The 22,889-nt window shown below is 47.7% G+C and overlaps 1 protein-coding gene across 3 annotated transcripts in view; it reads right to left on the bottom strand.

The window, feature by feature from the left end:
• Window positions 1–1,572: 1,572 nt before the first annotated feature.
• ACVRL1 (activin A receptor like type 1) overlaps window positions 1,573–22,889 on the bottom strand; it is a 173,453-nt gene continuing 152,136 nt past the window's right edge. For all 3 annotated transcript variants that reach the window (XM_030196861.1, XM_030196859.1, XM_030196860.1), the window contains one exon: window positions 1,573–3,861. In XM_030196861.1, the coding sequence (XP_030052721.1) occupies window positions 3,730–3,861 (132 nt within the window). In that variant the 3' untranslated portion in view covers window positions 1,573–3,729. The remainder of the gene's footprint in view (window positions 3,862–22,889) is intronic.

Here is a 22,889-nt window from a genome sequence, read left to right on the forward strand (position 1 = left end):
TTAAAAAAACTTCTAAGAATTTTTCATTTTTTATATCTATTTTAAGGAGCAGAATATAAAACACTAAACCCCCGTTTACTAAACCTAGTTAGTGGCTGCCACAAGACAATGCCGACACAGCCCAAAGTGAACCACCAGCCACTAGTGCGGCTTAGTAAATGGAAGGGGGGAGGGATGTGTGACTTTATAGGAGATTAACCCATCTTCAAAAATCTTTAGATAGATCATAAATTCTTGTTTTTCCTTACACAGAAAATACAGTGTATTGTGAGTATGAGGATGATCTCACCACTTGAAGATAGTCTCCTCCTTGCTGTGGAATGACAAGCCAGGATGTTAGAGTGCTGTGACCTGTCTATGCAGTGGAAAGCAACACTGTAGGACAATTAAGTGTGTCTTTTGATTGATTTATTTTGATGCTGTGTTTATTTTGTGGACATTATTAAAGAGACTAGCAATTTTTGACACTGTTATTGTTGGAAGTTTTTCAGACCCATGATTACTTTTTGACAGGTTACAGTTTGAAGTGGTTATCTTAAAATTTATGCTATCTGTACTGGTCTTTATGAGGTCTTTTCCTCCATTTTTTGAACACTTTAAACACTTTATATTTATGAGAGTTTTCCTGTGTTCCTTCTAGTTCACCACTTTTTTTCAGGTTTAGCCTGTTTTTAGTATGGTGAAATTGATCTGATTTGTTTTTTGTTGATACAGTAAGCCAACAGAAGTATGGAGCTGAATTTTCACCCCTGAAGAAGCCTTATAGTTACATAGTCAAATGGTGGCTCCGTTGGGTTTTAAGCTAAGTAAGATATTTTTAAACCAGCATTTATGGTCTGTCTAAATATTTTTGATGATGAGTTAATGTCCGCTAAAGTTACACCTAGGGACCCTTTTACTAAAGCTTAGGGCATGTTAACAGAATTAGCATGCGTTAAATACTAGGAAGCTCATAGGTATAAGTGGACTTCTTATTAGCACATGTTAAGCTTTAGTAAAAGGGCCTTTACTGTTTTATAGTCTTCACAAACATATAAAAATGAAAAATTATTGGGAGTTTTTTTATTGACCTATGGAATATAATTGGAATCAGATAAGCTGAGACATTTCAAATTGATTTCTGCCACAGTATCTGAGGCCTTTTTATCCCTTTTATATTTGGATGTCACACATATAGCTTTGAATTATAATGCAACTATTTTTGGTTCAGACGTGTTTTGCTTTAGTTTGACACGTATTTTTGTCCGATTGTATCTTGTCATATTTTGTTGTTGATCCTATGTACTCGTCCCAAGCTTTCTTGAATTCAGATACAGTCTTTGTCTCCACCACTTCCATGAGGAGGACGTTCCACTCATACATCACCCTTTCCATGAAGAAATAGTTCCTTAGGTTATTCCTGAGTCTGTCCCCTTTCACGTTCATCCTATACCCTCTCATTCCAGAGTTTCCTTTTGATTGAAAGAGACTCACCTCAGAGGTATTTAAATGTCTCTATCATAGCTCCCCTCTCTCACCTTTCTTACAAAGTATGCATACTGAGATCTTTAAGTCTGTCCCCATATGCTTTATGATGGAGATTTTAGTAGCTGCCCTCTGGACTGACTCCATCCTGTTTATATTTTGTGAAGGTGTGGTCTCCAGAACTATACACGGTACTCTAAATGATGTCTCACCAGAGATATACAGAGGCATTATCACCTCCTTTTTCCTGCTGGACATTCCTCTCCCTATGCACCCAAGTATCCTTCTGGCTTTTGTTGTAAGCTTTTCTATAGAGGTTATCAGTTGAGGTTGCACAGTGGTAGACTTTGGAGCAACATCAGGAAATACTGTTTCACAGAAAGGGTGGTAGATGCCTGGAATGCCCTTCTGGGGGAGGTTGTGAAGACAAAAATGGTGATGGAATTCAAGATAAACACAGAGAATCTCTATATAGAAAAAGGCTGGAATCCAATTACAACAAAACTTAAATGACCTCATAGCTGGAGTTAGCTTTGACGGCAGCTCCAGAGGTGGGAAGTATGACCAATGCCGGGCAGACTTCTACAGCCTGGGTCCCATAAATGACAAAAACAGATCGGGATCAATGTGGAGTGGGCTTCAACGGCAACTCTAGTAGTTGGGAAGACTGGTGCCAGGCAGACTTCTACAGATTGTTCCCCAAAATTGGCAAGGAGAGATGGAGATTAAGTATAACAGTATTTAATCATGATGAAGCGGAACCTATGCATAGTGCCAGACACAACTCTGGCCACCTTGATGTGCAGACTGGATGGATCATGCAGATCTTTATCTGCCGACATTGACTATGTTACTATGTTTAGTCACCTCAAAATCATCTTGCTAGGGCAGGGGAGTTTCCGTGCGCTGTTTCTCTGGGCATTGTGTGGAATCACTAATGAGCGTTTCTCTGGGCATTGTGTGGAATCACTAATGAGCTCATTTAAATACTAGTGAACTCATTAGCATAGGACTTTCATTCACTGCTTCCATGCATGGTAAAGCAGTGGTTGAAAGCCTCTGTGCATTAGCCACTACCAGGTTTGCTTCGAGCACTGGGGCCTAAGTTCTGTATGCATATGCTCCACCCACGGTCCACCTATGTGAACGCCCATCTCCAAATACACACTGTCGAGCATACACATATACTTAAAGCGTAGTGTTTAGATGGGCTATTGTTATTTATGCCTGTATGTGTTCACATATAGAGAACCCTCTGCCTGACTTTAGAAAGCTTTTTGAACAATTACCTCCGTAATCCCAGGTCAGTCTGTAAATCTGTATAGCGTTGCTGAAAATTCATGGATAAACATTTCTACGTTTAGCAGCTGCCACTAAACATAGATGTACTTTCGAATAACCAGTCTTCTGTGTATAAAAAGGAGAATGGTATAAAAAGGAGAAGGACCTGCTGGATGTGATTGTATCTAATGATCTTAGGGCGGCTAATCAGGTAGATAAGAGGGCAGACAAAGCCAGAAAAATACTGGGGTGCATAGAGAGAGGAATTGTCAGCAGGAAAAAGGAGGTAATGATACCTCTGGTGAGACCTCATTTAAATAAATTTTGAAGACCTTATAAAAAGTGCATCTTTTTCTGTCTGTCTGTCATCCTAAGCCCCTTTCCTAAATCTCTGCATATTGCCCTAAAATATATTTTTCCCTGGATCATTTTCTGAGGTGTATGTCTGACAAGAAAGAAACCAAGAGAGTGGATGGGTAAGTACAGCCTCCAGGGAAGCATATCAGCCACCTCTGGATTACCACTCTGACAGCTGAAAGGTGACCCAAAAGAGGCTGGACACAAACTCTTGGTCTTCCTTCAACCTCACCGATTGTGCAAGTACGTAATTCACCTCCACCTCCATGGGTTTCAATGGCATCATTCTTAGGTATCAGAAGGTATCAGTGCTTTAATAGTTTGAGGCCTAGGCGGCTACAACTTAAATATATGTAAGTGGCCCCATTTTTCCTGCACATATGTTGCTGTTCTTTTTCCTTCTGTATAGTTCAGCATAGGTGCATTGGCTATGGAATTCTGTCTTGGGGTAGGCTTCACAGGGTTATGGTACCTCCGTTCACTTGGTAAAAACAATCTCCGTGAGAAGAAGGGCTTAAAACCATCCCATAATATTGTACAAGCAGGGAGGGGGAGGAGCTGGCACTTTTTTCTTCTCAAGACCTTTGCCAGAAAATTAAAAGGCTCCATATGCTTAATCCCTTTCAGCTAACATTGTTTGAAGTTATCTCCTGGACTGTTCAGCTTGTTCAGAGTCTTTTTAATCCGAAGAGCAGTCAGTCTCGCCGAAGGGCTTTGGTACCAGCATTCCTTCATGATTTTAGCTAGTGTTGACAAAATCTGAGGAAAGAAAGAAAACTCTGTATCAGGTACAATGAAATGTCATAGCAAATCAGAGCATGCTGGTAATTTTGTACTGAATGGTTAGGGTTAATGCATTAATCTGTATAATTGTACTTAGCTTCTCTTGGCTATTGCCTGCCTTGAGAATGAACATTGGAGCTAACTCAGCCGTGTTAGGGATGAAGAAAAATTTATGGCTAAAAGACATGGGGATGATTTTGGTGAATAAAAATAATCACACCCCTTGTGAAAAAAAAAATTAAAAAGATAAACACAGATCAGGGGCCTTGTAAGTCTCAAAAGACAACAAATACTCCCTTTACACTGATTTTAAGACTGCTAACCAGTTTCATTACAGTATGCATAATCCAAATTATCCCTTTTTAGATATGCACGACCCCCCTCCCCCAAAAGGAAGGCGGTTTTCAGAAACAAAAGGTAAGAAATCTTTGGGTAAAGTGATTTTAAAGGCAGATTTGTTCTCTCTGGTTCAGGTGAATTGTCTGAGGGAGAGAGAAGCATTTTAACTGACATGTTTTTGCTCTGACAACAGCCCCTGTGATAGAAATGTAACCATTTATAAACTGTTTACATCAGTGAGCTAAAGCGGGGAGATGACGAGCAGCACAGGACTAAGAGCATACTAATTTGAGGAGAAAGACAGACTGACAGAATGAGCCATGTTTACACACTTTGGGAGATTTTAGCCATTAAAAGTGATAAAGTAATGTGACATTAATAACATACACACGTAGGGAAAGGATAGCTGGAAGGGGTCAGACAATCTCTTCACCAGGAGTGCAAAGGGGCAAACTGTCTGTGATCTCTTGACTGGGAGTTGTGATCCAGTGTCTTTCTCCGATAGCCAAAGATCCTGTTCTTGGTGTTTTCCTTTTGACTGAGAAAGGATTGGAGATAGAGCATTGGGTTGAGAGCCTGGGGAACAGGGCTCAATTAAGCAAAACCAAACAACATTCCACTCTATATGAACACATATCACTGTGCTGTACCTTTTCAATCAATAAACAAACTCAAACTAAGTTATTTATGAAATGTGGAAGGAAAAGCCTCAGAAGGCAGTCTGGAATCTTAAAATCTTCATATATTAAACAGATAAAAACTAGAGCTGTCCATCGATTAAAAATTTTTCATTGCATGTTTAAGTGCATGATCCAAATATAAGAGTTGAAATATATTTAGCATCTCTTAAGTGTATCTTCAAAGCACTTACAAAGTGACAGAGGCATCTTTTCAAAGCACTTAGACTTACAAAGTTACGTGGAGGGGCATAATCGAACAGGGATGACCATCTCTAAGGACGTCCCGGCGAAGGGGTGGGGAAACCACTATTATCGAAACAAGATGGGCGTCCATCTTTCGTTTCGATAATACAGTCAGGGATGCCCAAATCTCAACATTTAGGTCGACCTTAGAGATGGTTGTCCACGGTTTTCGGCGATAATGGAAATCGAGGACGCCCATCTCAAAGACGATCAAATCCAAGGCATTTGGTTGTGGGAGGAGCCAGCATTCGTAGTGCACTGGTCTCCCTCACATGCCAGAACACCAACCGGGCACCCTAGTGGACTTCACAAATTGCTCCCAGGTGCATAGCTCCCTTACCTTGTGTGCTGAGCCCCCCCCCAACCCCTCCCCCCCACAACTGTACACCACTACCATAGCCCTAAAGGGTGAAGGGGGGCACCTACATGTGGGGTTTGGGTGGGTTTTGAAGGGCTCACATTTACCAGCACAAGTGTAACAGTGTAATTAGATTGTAAGCTCTTCGAGCAGGGACTGTCTTCTGTTTGTGCAGCGCTGCGTACGCCTTGTAGCGCTATAGAAATGCTAAATAGTAGTAGTAGTAGTAGTAGTAGGTTGCCCTCTACTGAGGAAAACCTGAAACTGTGGTCACAGAGTTGAGAACTCTGGACCAAGTAGGGAAAATAACCCCGGAGACTCTTCCTGAAGACAGAAGACCAGCAGCCCTTGGGAGCTGGCTTACGGCAGAATAAAATGGCCATGAGAGGCACAATCAGTGCCTACGGCTGAGAAGACCAATTGACCTTGAGAGCAGACTCAGGACAGTCGGCCCTTGGGAGCAGCTCATGGGATTCTGACGTCCTCTAGGCCCAAGGTCCTGTGGCTGGCAGAGCCCTTGGGAGGAGGCTCATGGTATAGCAGCCCCTGGGAGTCAACTCAGGGAAAGGACTTATAGGCTCCTGGAGTGTGATCAGCACCAGGAGCCCAGCGTCGGTGTGAGCTCCTGGGTGCAGTCGGCATCAGGAGCCTGGCGGCAGTGTGGGTTCCTGGTGTGCAATTGGTACCAGGAGCCTGATGGAGACAGGAACTCCAGGGAGCTCGAATCAACTTGCCTTGAATGTCCAGCCACTACCAGTCCCGAGTATCCAGCAGGAAGGTGAGATCTCCGTACTGGGCATAAAGGACAAGAACGGAAAGACTCAGAAAAAAGGAATAATGAGTGAGACATAGGCCACACTGAGATGCATTTTCAAAGACAAAGTTCCATGGCCTCACTGCCACTCCATACAAAGGCTCAACACAAAGACAAGAAGGTATCAGGAGCTGCTACCTTGACAAAAAGACTAATTGGTTAAAAGAGTGTTGGTTATAGACTATTTGGAGAATTGTTCATTGAACTTTATGCACTTCAGTAGTTTATTCAATGCAAAGTCTTAGTTCGCATCATTCAATACCTACAAACATCTGTATAGCAATAATTGTAAATAGTTCAATAAACTGTTCAACCTTTTTTGACAGCCTTGTTCACAGAGACCATTTCTAAGTTTCCTGGGGGGGCGGGGAAGAAAAGGGTAATCCCAACTGCTAACACTTTTCCTACCCAGGTGGAGGCACCAGGCTCCAAATGCATAAGGGCCCAATGGAGCCTGCCCAAGGGAGACTCCAGCCAGGTCGGGCCCGGACCCAGGGACACCCACAAGGAGGCGTTACATGCAATCATTTTTCTGGTGTCACCAATATCTTTGAGAAACAGGTAGAGGAAAAAGAGGGATCCCAGACAACCCAGAAGCAGTGGCCATGTGCAGTTCTTTTTTTTATATAGGGAACAGTCCCAGTACAGGTGATGGGGTCCATCTTCAGAGCAATTGTATAGCCAGAGCTCAAAATATTTTGGGGGTGGGGTGGGGCCAAAGTCAACTTGTGGGGGTACCAGGCCTGTCCATCCTCATCTCCCACTGCTGCTGTATGTCACAGAGTACAAGCAACTGGTATGCTGAAAAACGTCATCTGCCATTTGGATGCCCAGTCTCCCAGTCTTGTAAGGTCCTCTTGCAATTTTTCACAATCCTCTTACGAGTTAACAACTTTGAATAACTTTGTGTCATCGGCAATTTAATTACCTCAGTAGTTATTCCCATCTCTAGATCATTCACAAATATGTTAAAAAGCAGCGGTCCCAGCACAGACCCCCGTGAGAAGATCTAATTTTCTCCATTGAGAATACTGACCATTTAACCCTACTCTGTGTTTTATACATTTTAACCAGTTTTTAATCCAGAGTAGGACACTAACTCCTATCCCATGACTTTCTAACGTTACCTCCTATCCCAAGAGGGCTGCTGAATATGCATAAAAGGCAAGTATGCATTTGGGTGAATAACTGTGTTTTGGCAGATCTGTGAGTGAATGGGGGAAGGGGTGTTGACAACATTCATGGTGACTCTTCCTGCATATTCTCAGTATCTTTTATGAAGCTATAATAAATTTTTGTTTTGGTTTGGTCTGCCCAAGGGTATCTGACACCCTTGGAGAACCTTTAGCCATGTGCTTCCCTCACTACCCCAGGGTGGCTCTTCACCACCATAATATCATCCCGCATTTCTCCTACCATTCCATATCCCTCCCTAGTCCAGCATCATTGTATCTCTGCCCCCCCCCCCCCCCCCCCACACACACACTCATGGTGTCCAACATCTTTCTCCTTCCCTACTCACCTATGTTCAGCATCTCCCCTTCCCTCCCCTCCTCCATGCCCCAAGGTGTTCAACAGCTTCCCTTTCCTTCATTACCCCCTTTGGGGCAGCACTGACATAGCAGTCAAGGTGCCTATATAAATTAATGTGGCTGCTGCAGGACCTTCAGCATGTGAGGATGCTAAAGGCACCACATCAGCTGTCAGAAGGAATGCTGACTGCCATCCTCAAACTCTGCTGCCCTAGGTGGATGCCTAGTCTGCATGGTGGTCAGACTAGTCCTAGCAATTTCTATTTTCTTTCTAGCCTAATAGAAACCAGTACTAGGAATGTGGTGCTATGAGCCTTCTTTTGTAGCTACCTGGAGAGTTTTTTCCCCCTGTTTTAATTGTAGCTGTTCCCCTCCAATCAGAGGGATTGAGGGTGACCCTAGAGGCAGTGACATACAATAAATCTGGTCTATGTGGCAAAACTCCTTCAGTCTCTTCCTGTGCACACAGAACAAAGACTGGCTACTGGCCAGTTAAATAGCACTTTACCGGCTATCGCAAATATTCAGTGGGGATAGCTGACTATCTCCTGCTGAATATTTGCGGTTAGCACACAGTGGCTAACCAGCTATATCGTGTGATACAGCCTGCGAGCCGCAAATATTCAGTGTTTCGCAGCCAAATTGGGCCACTGAAATAGCAGGTCTATCTTTAGCTGCTATAAACTTAACCAGCCAACACTGAATATTAACTTAGCTGGTTAAGTTTATAGCAGCCAAAAAAACCCTGTATATTCAATGCCGGTCACCGGAAACAGCCCGGCATTGAATATCTGGGCTCAGCGCCAACTGTGTGACTTAGCTGGCCTGCCTCCCACAAAGTGAATATTGGCCCCCAAAGGGTCTCTGATGGCTGGTTTAATAATCTCTGAATTGTGTCTGGACCAGGGCCGCCGAGAGGGGGGGAGCAGGGGGGGGGGGGGACAAAATTCCCCGGGCCTCCAAGGGGGGCCCGGCGCCGGGGTCAGGCCGCCGGCGCTGCAGTTCCCAGTGTCACCTGCCTGCCTCCATGGCTCCGGGCCCCCTGCATTCAAGGCGGCAGTCGCAGATCACCTCCCTTATGGCCTTCCCTCCCTGTGTCCCGCCCTTGCGGAAACCGGAAGTTACATCAGACGAGGGCGGGACACGGGGGGGGGGGGGGAGGCCAGAAGGGAGGTGATCTGCGACTGCCGCCTTGAATGCAGGGGGCCTGGAGCCATGGAGGCAGTGACGGGGGGCGGCAGCGGCAGGGGGAGCGACGGGGGGCGGCCTTGCCCCAGGCCCGTCCTAGTCTCTCTGCAGCCCTGGTCTGGACTTGCACATACAACCCACCCTGAGAAATTACTAAGGGAGGCTAGTGAGATTTGTATGAAAGTGCCTATGTAGGGAGTAATTCTTTAATCAATGTGCCCAGGGGCAGACTGAAAGTGGTCTGGGCCCCTGGGCAATGAGAACCATTGGGCCCCCCCCTCGGTCCTGCTGCTGCCTCCCCACAGTCCTGCTGCCTGCCTCCTTCTCCCCCTGCCACTGACCTTTTCCTTTAGTCCTGCAGCTAAATCAGCCGCTGGAACTGACACTTCCCTCTGCCACGACCCACACTTGTGGAAGAAGGAAGTGACATAAGAAGGAGGCGGGCCGCGGCAGAGGGAAGTTCCAGCATCAGCAGCAAATGGTCGATTTAGCTGCCAGTGCCTCCACCTGAGAAGGGGGGTTTAGGGATGGGAGCACAGGAAAGGGAGGAGATGAGTGTTTCCTGGTTCTAGTGGAGAGAGGACATCGCACATTGAGCATATGGGAGGGAAACACTGGGCCCCCCCCCCCATAACTCTGGGCCCTCGGGAACTGCCTGGTTGCCTGTATGGTCAGTCTGCCTCTGAATGTGCCTATGTGTAGGCACCCAGGGCACCTAAGTACATAATACTGGGACAGACCAAAGGTCCATCAAGCCCAGCATCCTGTTTCTAACAGTGGCCAATCCAGGTCACAAATACCTGGTAAGATCCCCCTAAAAATACAATACATTTTATGCTGCTTATCCCAGAAATAAGCAGTGGATTTTCCACAAGTCCATTTTAATAATGGTCTATGGACGTTTCCTTTAGGAAGCTGTCCAAACCTTTTTTAAACCCCGCTAAGCTAAATGCCTTTACCACATTCTCTGCCAACAAATTCCAGAGTTTAATTACACGTTGAGTGAAAAAAAAACTTTTCTCCGATTTGTTTTAAATGTACTGCTTTGTAGCTTCATTCCATGCCCCCTAGTCCTAGTACTTTTGGAAAGAGTAAACAAACGATTCACGTCTACCCGTTCCACCCCACTCATTATTTTATATTCTATATAAAGGAAGAAGATACACTAGTATTCTGTAAAGAAAAGTAGGTAACAGGTGAAACACACAACTATAATTTAGGTGTGAGCAGTTATATCAGCAATGGGGCTGGTGTAAGTTGTTTGCCCCTAATTGCTGGAGATATGCACATAGGGCCAGATTAAGTAAATGGCGCTAAAATTTGAACACCCAAAGAACCGCACCCAATTTTGAATGCAAGGATTTACACCAACTGAAACCTGGTGTAAATCCTAGCACAGATCTCCAATATTCTCTAATACTGTGTGCATGTTTTGTGAATGCCCCTGACCCTCCCATGGCCACACCCCCTTTTCAGTTGCACGCTAACATATTTGCATGCACTTCTTTATAGAATAGCGCTTAGCAAGATGCACATGCAAATCTAAATTGTCACCATGTAATGCCAATAACTGATTCTTAGCACTCAATTATTTGTGCTAATTGGCTTGATACACAATTAAATTGTGAGCATAAATTAGGTCTAAATTTGCATATGCAATTATAAGCGCCATTGATAGAATTTGGGGGTATGTGTGTAAGTGTGAGCCCTGCCAGACCCTAATTATGTGTATGTGTAATTCTAACTTACATGCTATCAGGGGCGTAGCTAGACCTCGGTGGGTGGGGGGGGGGGGGCAGAGCCTGAGGTGGGGGGGGGGGGTGGCACTGTTTAGCCACCTCCCCCCACCACTGACATCCCCCGCCCGTCACTTTGGACCCCCCCGCCGCCACAACTGCAACCCCCCCGCCACCACCGCCTGCCCGCCGCATCAGGTACCTTTTTTGCTGGCGGGGGTCCCCAATCCCTGCCAGCTGAAGAGTCTTCTTCAGCGCCGGTCGACTCCGGCGCCTTCGTGGTATGATCATCTGTTTCTGACGCCTTACATCCTGCATGGGGCTACATGCACGGTGCAGGACATAAGGCGTCAGAAACAGATGATCACACCATGAAGGCGCCGGAGTCGACTGGCGCTGAAGAAGACTCTTCGGCTGGCGGGGATTGGGGACCCCTGCCAGCAAACAAGGTATCTGATGCGGCGGCGGGGGATCAAATGTAGAGGGGGCCAGGGCGTAATCTGTGGGGGCCCATGCCCCCGTAGCCCCACGTAGCTACGCCCCTGCATGCTATGTAAGGTGCAAATATTAGCAGAATAGAACTTAGGCGGGTTTTCAGCATTTATGTGTGTATGTACACACATAAACACATTTATGTCCGTATTCTAAACATTTATATGTGTAATTGGTATGTAAAGGTTAGCATCCACTTTATAGAATTACCCCGTTATCGGGCCCTGCCCAGGCGAACAAAAATGTAAAAACAGGGAAATAAAAACAATGAGATATACGAGATATACAGTCCATAAAACCAAATTAATATGATGACAAAAATATCAAATTACCTTGCTATGCTAACTACTTTTACTACATTATCTGGCAGCAAACTCCAGAACTTAATTACACACTTGAGTGAAGAAATATTTTCTCCAATTTGTTCTACATGTACTATTTAGTAATTTAATTGCATGTTATAAGAACCTAAGAATAGCCATACTGGGTCAGACCGGTGGTCCATCTAGCCCAGTATCCTGCTTCCAGCAGTGGCCAATCCAGGTCACAAGTACCTGGCAGAAACCCAATTAGTAGCATCATTTCATGCTACTAATCCTGAGGCAAGCCATGGCTTCCCCCATGTCCATCTCAATAACAGATTATAAACTTTTCCTCCAGGAACTTACAGAAACCTTTTTTAAAACCCAGATATGCTAACTGCCATTACCACATCCTCTAGCAATGAGTTCCAGAGCTTAATTGTTCTTTGAGTGAAAAAATATTTCCTCCTATTTGTTTTAAAAGTATTTCCATGCAATTTCATTGAGTGTCCCCTGGTCTTTGTACTTTTTGAACGAGTGAAATGTCCCTTAGTCCTTGTACCTTTGTAAAGATTAAACAAGCAACTGACATCTTTGTTTACACGTCTATCCGTTCCACTTCACTCAGGATTTTACAGACCTCTATTATATCTCCCCTCAGCTGTCTCTTCTCAAGCTATAGAGCCTTGCCTCATTAGCTTTTCCTCATAGGAAAGTTATTCCATACCCTTTTATCACTTTGGCTGCCCTTCTCTGTACCTTTTCTAATTCTGCTACATCTTTTTTGAGATGTAGTGATGAGAATTGCATACAATATTTGAGGTGGAGTCGCACCATAAGTTATACAAAGGTATTCTCTGTTTTATTCTCCATTCATCTACTATAATAAAACTCACCCTCAACGTTCTGAAGACAACGTTCTGAAGTCACTCAGTCACTCCCTGAAGGGTTCATGGATTCATGGTGGTGAAGCCACAACACCGGCCATGTCTCTCTGCCCCGCCCTTGCATGACGGACCAATCAGAAAAAACACCCTCAACATTCTGAAACACAAAGGACCATCACAACACCGTTCCCAGGCAACACTAGGGACCAATCAGAGGAAACTACGTGACAATAAGGGAGGAGCATTCCCCAACAGAATGGCTCATTATCTGTGCAGCACGGAGAGCACAGAACCACCGCTGGAACGAGAGAAGAATATTCCTGCCGTGGGTATGTGCAAAAATAGACCGGGGGGGGGAGGGGAGAAATTTTTAAATGCCTAATGCCAGTACTGAAGAGTGCCAGAGGGCCCATAGCAAAGACTATATTTGGGATCGCTTGACATGGAGTCAGAGGAGCCGGAAAACAACGTGCCCGTCACCATCTGGGACGTGGACGAACAGGACAAGCTGCGGCCCAGCTGGAAGGATTACCCGCGACCCAGCCAGCAGCAAACAGCGACCAAGGAAGGGGGAGGAGTAGGGAAACACGCGGAGCGTGTTTCCATACTTCTTCCCTGCCTAGGAATCGCTGGAGACTGGCTGCCAAACTAACGAAACAACCGCACACCGACGCACCACCTCCATCATTCAAAAGGCATCCACTCTTTCTTCAACAGAAATGCAAACTAATAATACAAAACAAAGAATACCCGTTTTCTCACGCAGCTACAGGTAACTCCCCACCCCCTTCCTCTTCCCCTTTTGCCAAAGCGGCCATGCCCAACCATCCCCAGTCTCAGGCAAGCTGTCTCCCACCTCAGGGATTCCCCGAGCACCCGGAAAAAGAGGGTGCAGCTTCCCGCAGCACATGTTCCAGCATTCCCCTGCAGCCGGCCTGAAATGGACCGAACATACCGGATCACCACCCGATGGCCCGAGACCGTGCTCCTCTCCCTTCCGCCAACTTAAAACAACCATCCCCGTCCTCAGGCAAGCCTTCTCCCACCTCCAGGATGCCCAGAACCCCAGCCCAACGGAAAAAGACGGCGCTGCTTCCCACAGCACATTTCTCTTCCAGCGTTCCCCTACAGCAGCCCTGAAACGGCCAAAAAATACTGACAGACCAAGAACATGCTCCTCTACCTTCCGCCCATCTAAAACAACACTGCTGCCTCAGCACAACACAAAAAAAAAAAACTGGAAAAAACAATCCACCACTCAGCAAAGGCTGACCCCCCTACAACCACATTTACATTTCACCAACAGAAAGACCCCCCTCCACAAACCTCCTTCACAGACAAAACCACACACACACAATACAACAGACACACACCCTTAAAGCCACACACCAATCCATCCCACTTTGCCAGCATAGCACAGCAAATTCCCCAAGCAAAAACAAAAACAAAAAAACCACATAACCAACCTGCACACACACCCCACCCTCACACACACACACACAAAATAACTCTGTGACACATACACACACACACAAAAAAACCCACATGCTAGCGCCCGTTTCATTGGTTTCGGAAACAGGCCTTTTTTACTAGTTTCCTAATAATTCCAAATATTCTATTTGCTTTCTTGGCCACTGAGCAGAGGATTCAACATATCATCAATAACAACATCTGGAGCCTACATGTGTGACTTCACTGGACTAGGGCAAGTATTTTCACTCCTTCCTGTCTCCATCCTTCTTCCCTTTCTCCCTTAGATGTGGAACCAGTAGCAGCTTCACTCTCTTACCTTCAGTGGGATCCTCCTTCCTGATCCTTTCCTCTTCTTTTGGCATTCTGTGACTTCAGAATTATCTGAGGCTTAACCCATTTTTCCTCACACACCTTTCTGATGGTAAACAGGTCCCACTCCTGGCCTTTCCCCTTCTCCTCCTCTCCCTTGGCCTCTGAGGTACAGAACCAAGATCCTCCAGGGGCCCCTGGACAGGATGTCCACTGCTTCTCCAACATCTTTACCGGACTTCCTTTCAAGAAGAAAGGTCCTGGGTGCCTTCCTAAACTCATTTTATTACCTCCTTCCATTTTGTAGGGAACACCTACTACTGAGGTTTTTTAAACTTTGAGTATCACTGCTCTGGAGCAGAGCCCCAGAATGTTCCTCCCGTTACTGCAAGAAAGGCACATTTTGGTGTCCTGCTACATAATAGACCTTCCATTTCACTGCTCTCAGTCTGGTCATTGCAGCAATGATGCTGAAGTCAGAGCCATCCACCGCGGCTCCATCTGGAATCCTGTACCATAAGATCTTAATCTGGCCACCATGTGTCACCCTTAATGAAGGCAAGGACCCCTAAGGACTGTGAATGGCTTCCCCAAGAATCCTTAGACCCAATGACTTGGGGTGTAGAAAGAGTTATCCTGGAACAGAACTGATGGCCTTCTGTATGACAGTACATTGAGCCATGGAGCACCATGGAGCCAGTCCGTTAATATATTTTTACATAGGCAAATATATCTTCTGAATATCTGGTTTTCCAAAATATTTGCCTCTGTTTGCCCTCCTGAGGCGGAAATGATTTGGGGTAGGTCAGATCTGTGGTTCAGAGCTGGAATTAAGAACAGACTGAACTAGGAGTCAGCAACCAGAGCTGCTGGTCATGTACTAGTAAGTTACTGTAAAGTGGGAAGAGAGAAAGGAAATGTCAGGAGGGGAGGAATAAATCTTCACTAGATAAGAACAAAGTGCTTCTTCTGCATGCACAGAGGACTCAAAGTTCCTGTATTAGTTTGATAAGACTGAAGGGAGAGACGACACCTTGACCTTTCCTGAAAATAAATTGCACAGTTGGTTGGAATGTACACCATACTGCCGCTGTCATTCACCCTTTGGTTTTGCTTCGAAACAACACAGCTATGGGCAGTCCTTAGTGATTACAGTCACCCCAGCTTTAAGAGAAAACAACTAAAACATTAGTAGTAATAGAGCAACATAGTAGTTGATAGTAGATAAAGGTCAAAATGGTCCATCCAGTTATTCCTGTCCAAACTACCTAGGACCTATCCCAGTCATAGAGCCTGCTTTCTCCAACTCCAGACTTCGCTCCTTCTGTCTTGCTGCGCCCTATGCCTGGAATAGACTTCCTGAGCCCCTACGTCTTGCCCCATCCTTGACCATCTTTAAATCTAGATTGAAAGCCCACCTCTTTAACATTGCTTTTGACTCGTAACCACTTGTATCCACTCGCCTCCACCTACCCTCCTCTCCTCTTACCTCTACACATTAATTGATTTGTTTGCTTTATTTTTTTGTCTACTAGATTGTAAGCTCTTTGAGCAGGGACTGTCTTTCTTCTATGTTTGTGCAGCGCTGCGTACGCTTTGTAGCGCTATAGAAATGCTAAATAGTAGTAGTAGTAGTAATATCAATACACTGGTGTTTAAAGATATACCCTACTGCTGAACATACTACTTTCAGCATGGCTGGCAATCATTCAAGTAGGAGACTGAAATTTATACCAGTGATTAAATAGTTTTACAGCATGGAGTGCAAAAAGGCAACAATTATTTGTGTAACAGAAAACTCTGGAGCGGCTGAACTGAAGAAAAGTAGAGTGGAGGAGTGGCCTAATGGTTAGTTCAACGGGTTGTGGACTTGGGGAACCAGGTTCAATTCCTTCTGCTGCCTAACAGTCGGCAGTGGGTTAAGATCCTGGGGAACCAGGTTCAATTCCCTCTGCAGCTCTGAGTGACCCTGGGCAAGTCACTTAGCCCTCCATTGCCACAGGTACAATATAATACTAGATTGTGAGTCCATTAGGGACACAGTACCAGTACCTGAAAAAGAAAAAACTGTAAACTGCTTAGGTCTAGGTGGTATATAAATACTGAAAATAAATAAACTTAACCAGTACATCATTCCTTATTCAAGGCAAATGTTGCTGCCTCCTTCCATCGTACTCCACCTATCCAGGTGAAAACTGAACTTTAAGAGGGCAGTTCTACAAAGTATATCAGCTGACTTCAAGGTTCAATTTATTTGATATACTGCAAACCTTTTCAAAAAGAAATCTAAGTGTTTTCCAAGCTCAAAACTGTAAGAGGAAAGGGGAGCAACAAAGTATACAGCGGGACATATTTAGATAAAAACAACAAAAGGAAAGATACATAAGGGTTATGGGGAGAGTAAAGGTTACAATCTGAACAAGGGTATGTGTTGGGAAAGCATGATAATAGTGGCATATAAGCACATATGTAATTCTGTCTATGCATTATGCTGGCTCCAAAGGAAAAACAGGAAGAAACGTAGAAGGTTTTTGTTGCTGGTGCTTTCAATAAAGGATACCTGTTTCATTCATCTGCATGGCTGGTCGTCATTGGTTTCATCCTCTACTTACTGTGCATTATGCTGTAAATACATGCTTCCATATCATCATACTGATCAATCCATAGACTGGTGGGTTGTGTCCATCTACCAGCAGGTGGAGATAGAGAGCAATCCTTTTGCCTCCCTATATGTGGTCATGTGCTGCCGGAAACTCCTCAGTATGTTCTCTATCTCAGCAGGTGGTGGTCACACACAGCAGCAGCTCTGGCTAGGCCTCCAAGCCTAATTTTTAGGTTTTGTTGAGTGCCTGGGGTTGAGGGCTCTTCTTGAGCAAGTGCAAACCTGGTGGTGCCAGGTCCCTCCTTTTCTCCCCCCTCCCGCTGGCTCCGTTTAAAAAAAAAAAAAAAAAAAAATTTTGGACGTCCTTAAGGGCGTTTATTTCGACGTTTATTTAAACGTTTATTGCAGCTACTCACTGGGACACCAGGTCGTTACAGCTCGGAGCGGAAAGCAGGTAATTTTTACCTTTTTGTAGCGGGCAGGGGGTTCCCCGATTGATCTCCACGTGGCTGATGGCGTCGGAGGGCGAGGGCGCAAAGAATCGCTCCCCGGACTGCGTGTGCGCGTCTAGCGGGGATGCGGGGGTTTTAAAGTCTGATTCGCCCTTGTTGGGTGTCAGTTTGGAGGCCGGTCAGTGTCCCGGTTCTTCCTCGGGTGCGGCGGTTTTTCCCGCCATAAACGCCCATCCCCCGCTGCTCGCCTCTGCCATCTTGGCCGGCCACGCTGCTCGGACGGCTTCTTCTTGGGCCGCCCTTGAGGTGGGAGACGTTAATGCCATGGCCGCCCTTCATTTGGGCGACGGCAGAAAAGCAGCTAAAGTTAAGCGCCGTTCTTCCCGTGCGGCTCCTTCACGGAGTGTCGCGCCGGACGCCATCTTGGATGCGCAGCATGTTTCTCCCCCGCTCTTGCGAGCGCCGGTTGAGGGTGCGTCTAGGGCTGTGGCCCAGGCTGCTGAAGTGCACAGTCTGGGGGGTTTCTCCCCCGAGTTTATTTTGCTGCTGCATCAGGCCTTTCTTATGCAAAACGCTGCCCCTTCTCCCTTGTCCGATAAAGGGGTTGAGGCCCCCGGAAGTAAACACCCTCGGGTGGATTCCCAGGCCTTAGAGGACTCTGTTTCCTCTGATGTAGATGAGGGCAGCGTATCTGAGTTCTCCCAACGGTCCTTTGGGGATTCCTTGGAGGAGACGGATTCCCGCTCGGATGGAGCGGATGACCCCTCTGCAGCACGCATCTTTCGCTCAGAGGATTTGCCCAACCTGTTAGTGCAGGCCATGAGTAATTTGAAGATTTCCTCGCCAGAGGACGTCTCTCCCTCAGCCCCTGTTGGCTCTGCCATTATGCTGGGGACGAAGCGCCCACCTAGAACCTTCCACGTGCATGATGCCATGCACACCTTAATTTCGGCTCAATGGGATGTCCCGGAAGCGAGCCTCAAAGTGGCTAGGGCTATGTCCCGCCTCTATCCTTTGCCTGAAAGTGAACGTGAGGCCTTTATTTGGCCTACCGTGGATTCTTTAATCACTGCGGTGACTAAGAAAACGGCGTTGCCGGTGGAAGGTGGCACGGCCCTAAAGGACGCCCAAGACAGAAGATTGGAAGCGGCTTTAAGGTCGTCCTTCGAGGCGGCTGCCTTAAGTTTGCAGGCCTCAGTTTGCGGCTCCTATGTGGCCAGGGCATGCCTGACGATGGTGCAGCGGGCTTCCCCCTCGGATCCTTCCTTGAGGGCTGATTGGCCGGCCCTGGAATCGGGCTTTGCTTATTTGGCAGACTTACTGTATGATGTCTTGAGAGCCTCGGCTAAAGGTATGGCTCAGACAGTCTCTGCGCGGCGCTGGCTTTGGCTGAAACATTGGTCTGCGGACCACGCCTCTAAGTCCCGCCTGGCTAAGTTGCCTTTTAAAGGCAAGCTGCTCTTTGGGGTCGAGCTGGACAAAATCGTGACCGATCTCGGCACGTCTAAGGGCAAGAGGTTACCAGAGGTCAGGGCTCGGGCCAGTGCTCGCCTCGGTATCTCCAGAGGACGGTTTCAGGAAGCCCGTCGGTACCGCCCGGGCAAGTCGGGCTCCTCTGCCCCCTCTTCCTTCAAAAGGAGCTTCTCCCCCAAGCAGCATTCCTTTCGCAGAGACCGCCGTCCCGGAGGTGCGCCCTCCGGTCCTCCCCCAGGGTCTCGTACCCAATGACGGGGCCCTGGTCCATGGCCCAGTGCAGATTGGAGGACGCCTGTCCTCGTTTCTGGGCGAGTGGACCAGGGTAACTTCAGACGCTTGGGTTCTGGAAGTCATCAGAGACGGCTACAAGTTAGAGTTCTGCCGACCCTTAAGAGACGGGTTTGTACTCTCTCCCTGCAAGTCTCCGGTCAAAGCTGTGGCAGTGCAGCAGACCTTGGACAACCTGATACGCCTGGGTGCGGTCGTTCCGGTGCCAGAAAATCAGATTGGCAAGGGACGTTACTCCATTTACTTTGTGGTACCAAAGAAAGGAGATTCTGTCCGGCCTATCCTCGACCTCAAGGGGTCAATCGGGCCTTGAAAGTGCGGCACTTTCGCATGGAGACTCTCCGCTCTGTTATAGCGGCAGTGAAGGCAGGGGAGTTCTTGGCTTCCTTGGACTTCAAGGAAGCGTACCTGCATATTCCCATCTGGCCTCCTCATCAACGCTTTCTGCGTTTTGCAGTCCTGGGCCGACACTTCCAGTTCAGAGCCCTCCCTTTCGGGTTGGCTACTGCTCCGCGGACCTTCTCCAAAATAATGGTGGTCATCGCGGCCTTCCTGCGAAAGGAAGGAGTACAAGTCCATCCTTATCTGGACGACTGGTTGATCCGAGCCCCCTCTTATGCAGAGTACGGCAAAGCTGTGGACCGGGTGATTGCTCTTTTGAGCTCCCTGGGGTGGATCATCAACTGGGAGAAGAGCCAGCTGCGCCCGACTCAGTCCCTATCTGGGAGTTCGATTCGACACCCAAGTGGGCAGAGTGTTCCTGCCGGACAATCGGATTGTCAAACTTCAGGCTCAGGTGGACCAGTTCCTAGTAGCCTCTCCTCTTCGGGCTTGGGACTATGTGCAGCTGTTGGGCTCTATGACGGCCACGATGGAAGTAGTGCCCTGGGCCAGGGCTCATATGAGACCACTACAACACTCTCTGCTGCAGCGCTGGACTCCGGTGTCGGAGGATTATGCTGTGCGCCTTCCCTTGGACCCAGCAGTGCGCAAGGCGCTGAGCTGGTGGCTGCAGACAGACAAGTTGTCTGCAGGAATGCCTCTGGTGACCCCGGAGTGGATTGTCGTCACGACGGACGCCTCTTTGTCGGGCTGGGGAGCCCACTGCTTGGGAAGGACAGCGCAGGGGCTCTGGTCTCCTGCAGAGGCAAAGTGGTCTATCAACCTCCTGGAACTCAGAGCCATTCGGTTGGCGCTTTTGGAGTTCATCCCGGTACTGGCGTTGAAGCCAGTACGGGTCCTGTCGGACAATGCCACGGCTGTGGCCTATGTCAACCGCCAGGGAGGTACCAAGAGCGCCCCTCTAGCCAAGGAGGCCATGAATCTATGCCAGTGGGCGGAAGCTCCCGGAGAGTGGCAGCTATCTGCTCAGGCATTCTTGGACATCACGAAGCGCTGGGGCCAGCCGAGCCTAGATCTGATGGCGTCATCGGCCAATTGCCAAGTGCCGCGCTTTTTCAGCAGAGGACGGGACCCTCGATCCCTGGGAGTAGATGCTCTTCTCCAACAGTGGTCGACACAGGAGCTTCTCTATGTGTTCCCGCCCTGGCCCATGTTGGGCAGGGTGCTAGACCGGGTGGCAAAGCATCCGGGCCGGATAATCCTGGTGGGTCCGGACTGGCCCAGACGTCCCTGGTATGCGGACTTGATCAGGCTCTCAGTGGACGATCCTCTGCGGCTGCCAGTGGAGCAGGGCCTGTTGCATCAGGGTCCCGTGGTGATGGAGGATCCCTCCCCCTTTGGTCTTACGGCCTGGCTATTGAGCGGCAGCGTCTGAGAAAGAAGGGCTTCTCAGACAAGGTCATCGCCACTATGCTGAGAGCGAGGAAGCGCTCTACTTCTACTGCTTACGCCAGGGTTTGGCGTACCTTTCCAGCGTGGTGTGAAGCAGGCTCACTTTCTCCCTTCACTGCTCCAATTTCTTCAGTGTTGGCGTTCCTGCAAGAAGGTCTGGAGAAAGGCCTGTCGCTCAGTTCCCTTAAAGTCCAGGTAGCGGCTCTGGCTTGCTTCAGGGGCTGCCTGAAGGGTGCTTCCCTGGCTTCGCAGCCAGATGTGGTGCGCTTTCTCAAGGGAGTTAATCACCTGCGCCCTCCTCTGCACTCAGTGGTGCCTGCGTGGAATCTCAACCTGGTGCTAAGAGCCTTGCAGAAGCCGCCTTTTGAACCCTTGTCAAGGGCATCTCTGAAAGACCTGACGTTGAAAGCAGTCTTTTTGGTGGCTATCACTTCAGCCAGAAGAGTTTCCGAGCTCCAGGCACTCTCATGCGAGAGCCCTTTCTGCAGTTCACTGAGGCAGGAGTGCCTATTCGCACAGTGCCTTCCTTCCTGCCCAAGATTGTTTCTCGCTTCCATGTGAATCAGCAGCTCTGTCTCCCTTCCTTTCGTAGGGAGGACTACCCAGAGGAATACTCTGCTCTCAAATATCTGGATGTGAGACGAGTCATCATCAGATACTTGGAAGTGACCAATGATTTCCGGAACTCGGATCATCTGTTTGTCCTGTTTGCAGGTCCTCGTAAGGGTCTGCAGGCTGCTAAGCCTACAGTGGCAAGATGGGTCAAGGAAGCCATCGCAGCGGCTTATGTGGCCGCGGGGAAGGTGCCGCCTATCCAGCTGAAGGCTCACTCCACTAGAGCTCAGGCGGCCTCGATGGCAGAGGCCGGGTCCGTCTCCTTGGAAGAGATTTGCAAGGCGGCAACTTGGGCATCGGCCCATACCTTCTCCAGGCATTACCGCTTGACTGTGGCTGCTCGGGCGGAGGCCCGGTTTGGAGCGTCAGTGTTGCGGTCAGGGATTTCTATGTCCCGCCCTGGGTGAGTACTGCTTCGGTACATCCCACCAGTCTATGGATTGATCAGCATGATGATATGGAAGGTAAAATTATGTATCATACCTGATAATTTTCTTTCCATTAATCATAGCTGATCAATCCATAGCCCCTCCCAGATATCTGTATTGTTTATATTCTGGTTGCAATGCAGGTTCAAGTTTAGTCTTCAGTTCCTGTTCAGGAGGACTTCGTGTTCAAGTTTTTCAATGGATTCTTCAAGAGTTGAGACGAGTTTGTGTTACAGTGAGCTGCTGCATTCCTCTCCCCTCCGTTTTACGGGGCTGGATTGAGACTTAAATTCTGCCGGCGCTCCCTCCCGCTTCGTGCGGCAGTAGGGCAGCTTTGTACCCCTCCCGCTTCGGTGGTGTTAGGGTCAGTCAGCTCCTCCCGCGGTTGCGGTTGCAGGATAAGCCAGATCCCCCCGCATCGGCGGGTGTGGTGTCCCTCCCCCGCTCCGCGGGGATGAGCTGGACGGATTCCCCTCCCACACTAGTGTGGGGATGAGCTGGGTTAATTCCCCTCCCCCATTTCAGCAGTGGTGAGCTGGGCAGAGTGTCCCTTTGTGGGTGTAATTCTCTAAGTGCTGAGTCCTGCGGATGGAGCTTGGATATCGACATACTGAGGAGTTTCCGGCAGCACATGACCACATATAGGGAGGCAAAAGGATTGCTCTCTATCTCCACCTGCTGGTAGATGGACACAACCCACCAGTCTATGGATTGATCAGCTATGATTAATGGAAAGAAAATTATCAGGTATGATACATAATTTTACCATATTGCATATAGAGCGTATTTTAGAGGTAGGAATACATGTAGCTGGGACTCAGATTTACATGCGTAACTTGCTGAATACTGTAAGTTAAACTTATGCCTGCTCTAATTATAGGTTCGTATTCTATATAGGAAAGTAGAGAGAAATTCAATAACTGGAGTTCAAAGTTAGGCTCTGGGATGATCTGCGCTAAGATAGTACTTTGTACAAAACACTAGCTTATCATGCAT

This window comes from Microcaecilia unicolor, chromosome 3 (assembly GCF_901765095.1).
Source record: "Microcaecilia unicolor chromosome 3, aMicUni1.1, whole genome shotgun sequence".
NCBI lineage: Eukaryota > Metazoa > Chordata > Amphibia > Gymnophiona > Siphonopidae > Microcaecilia > Microcaecilia unicolor.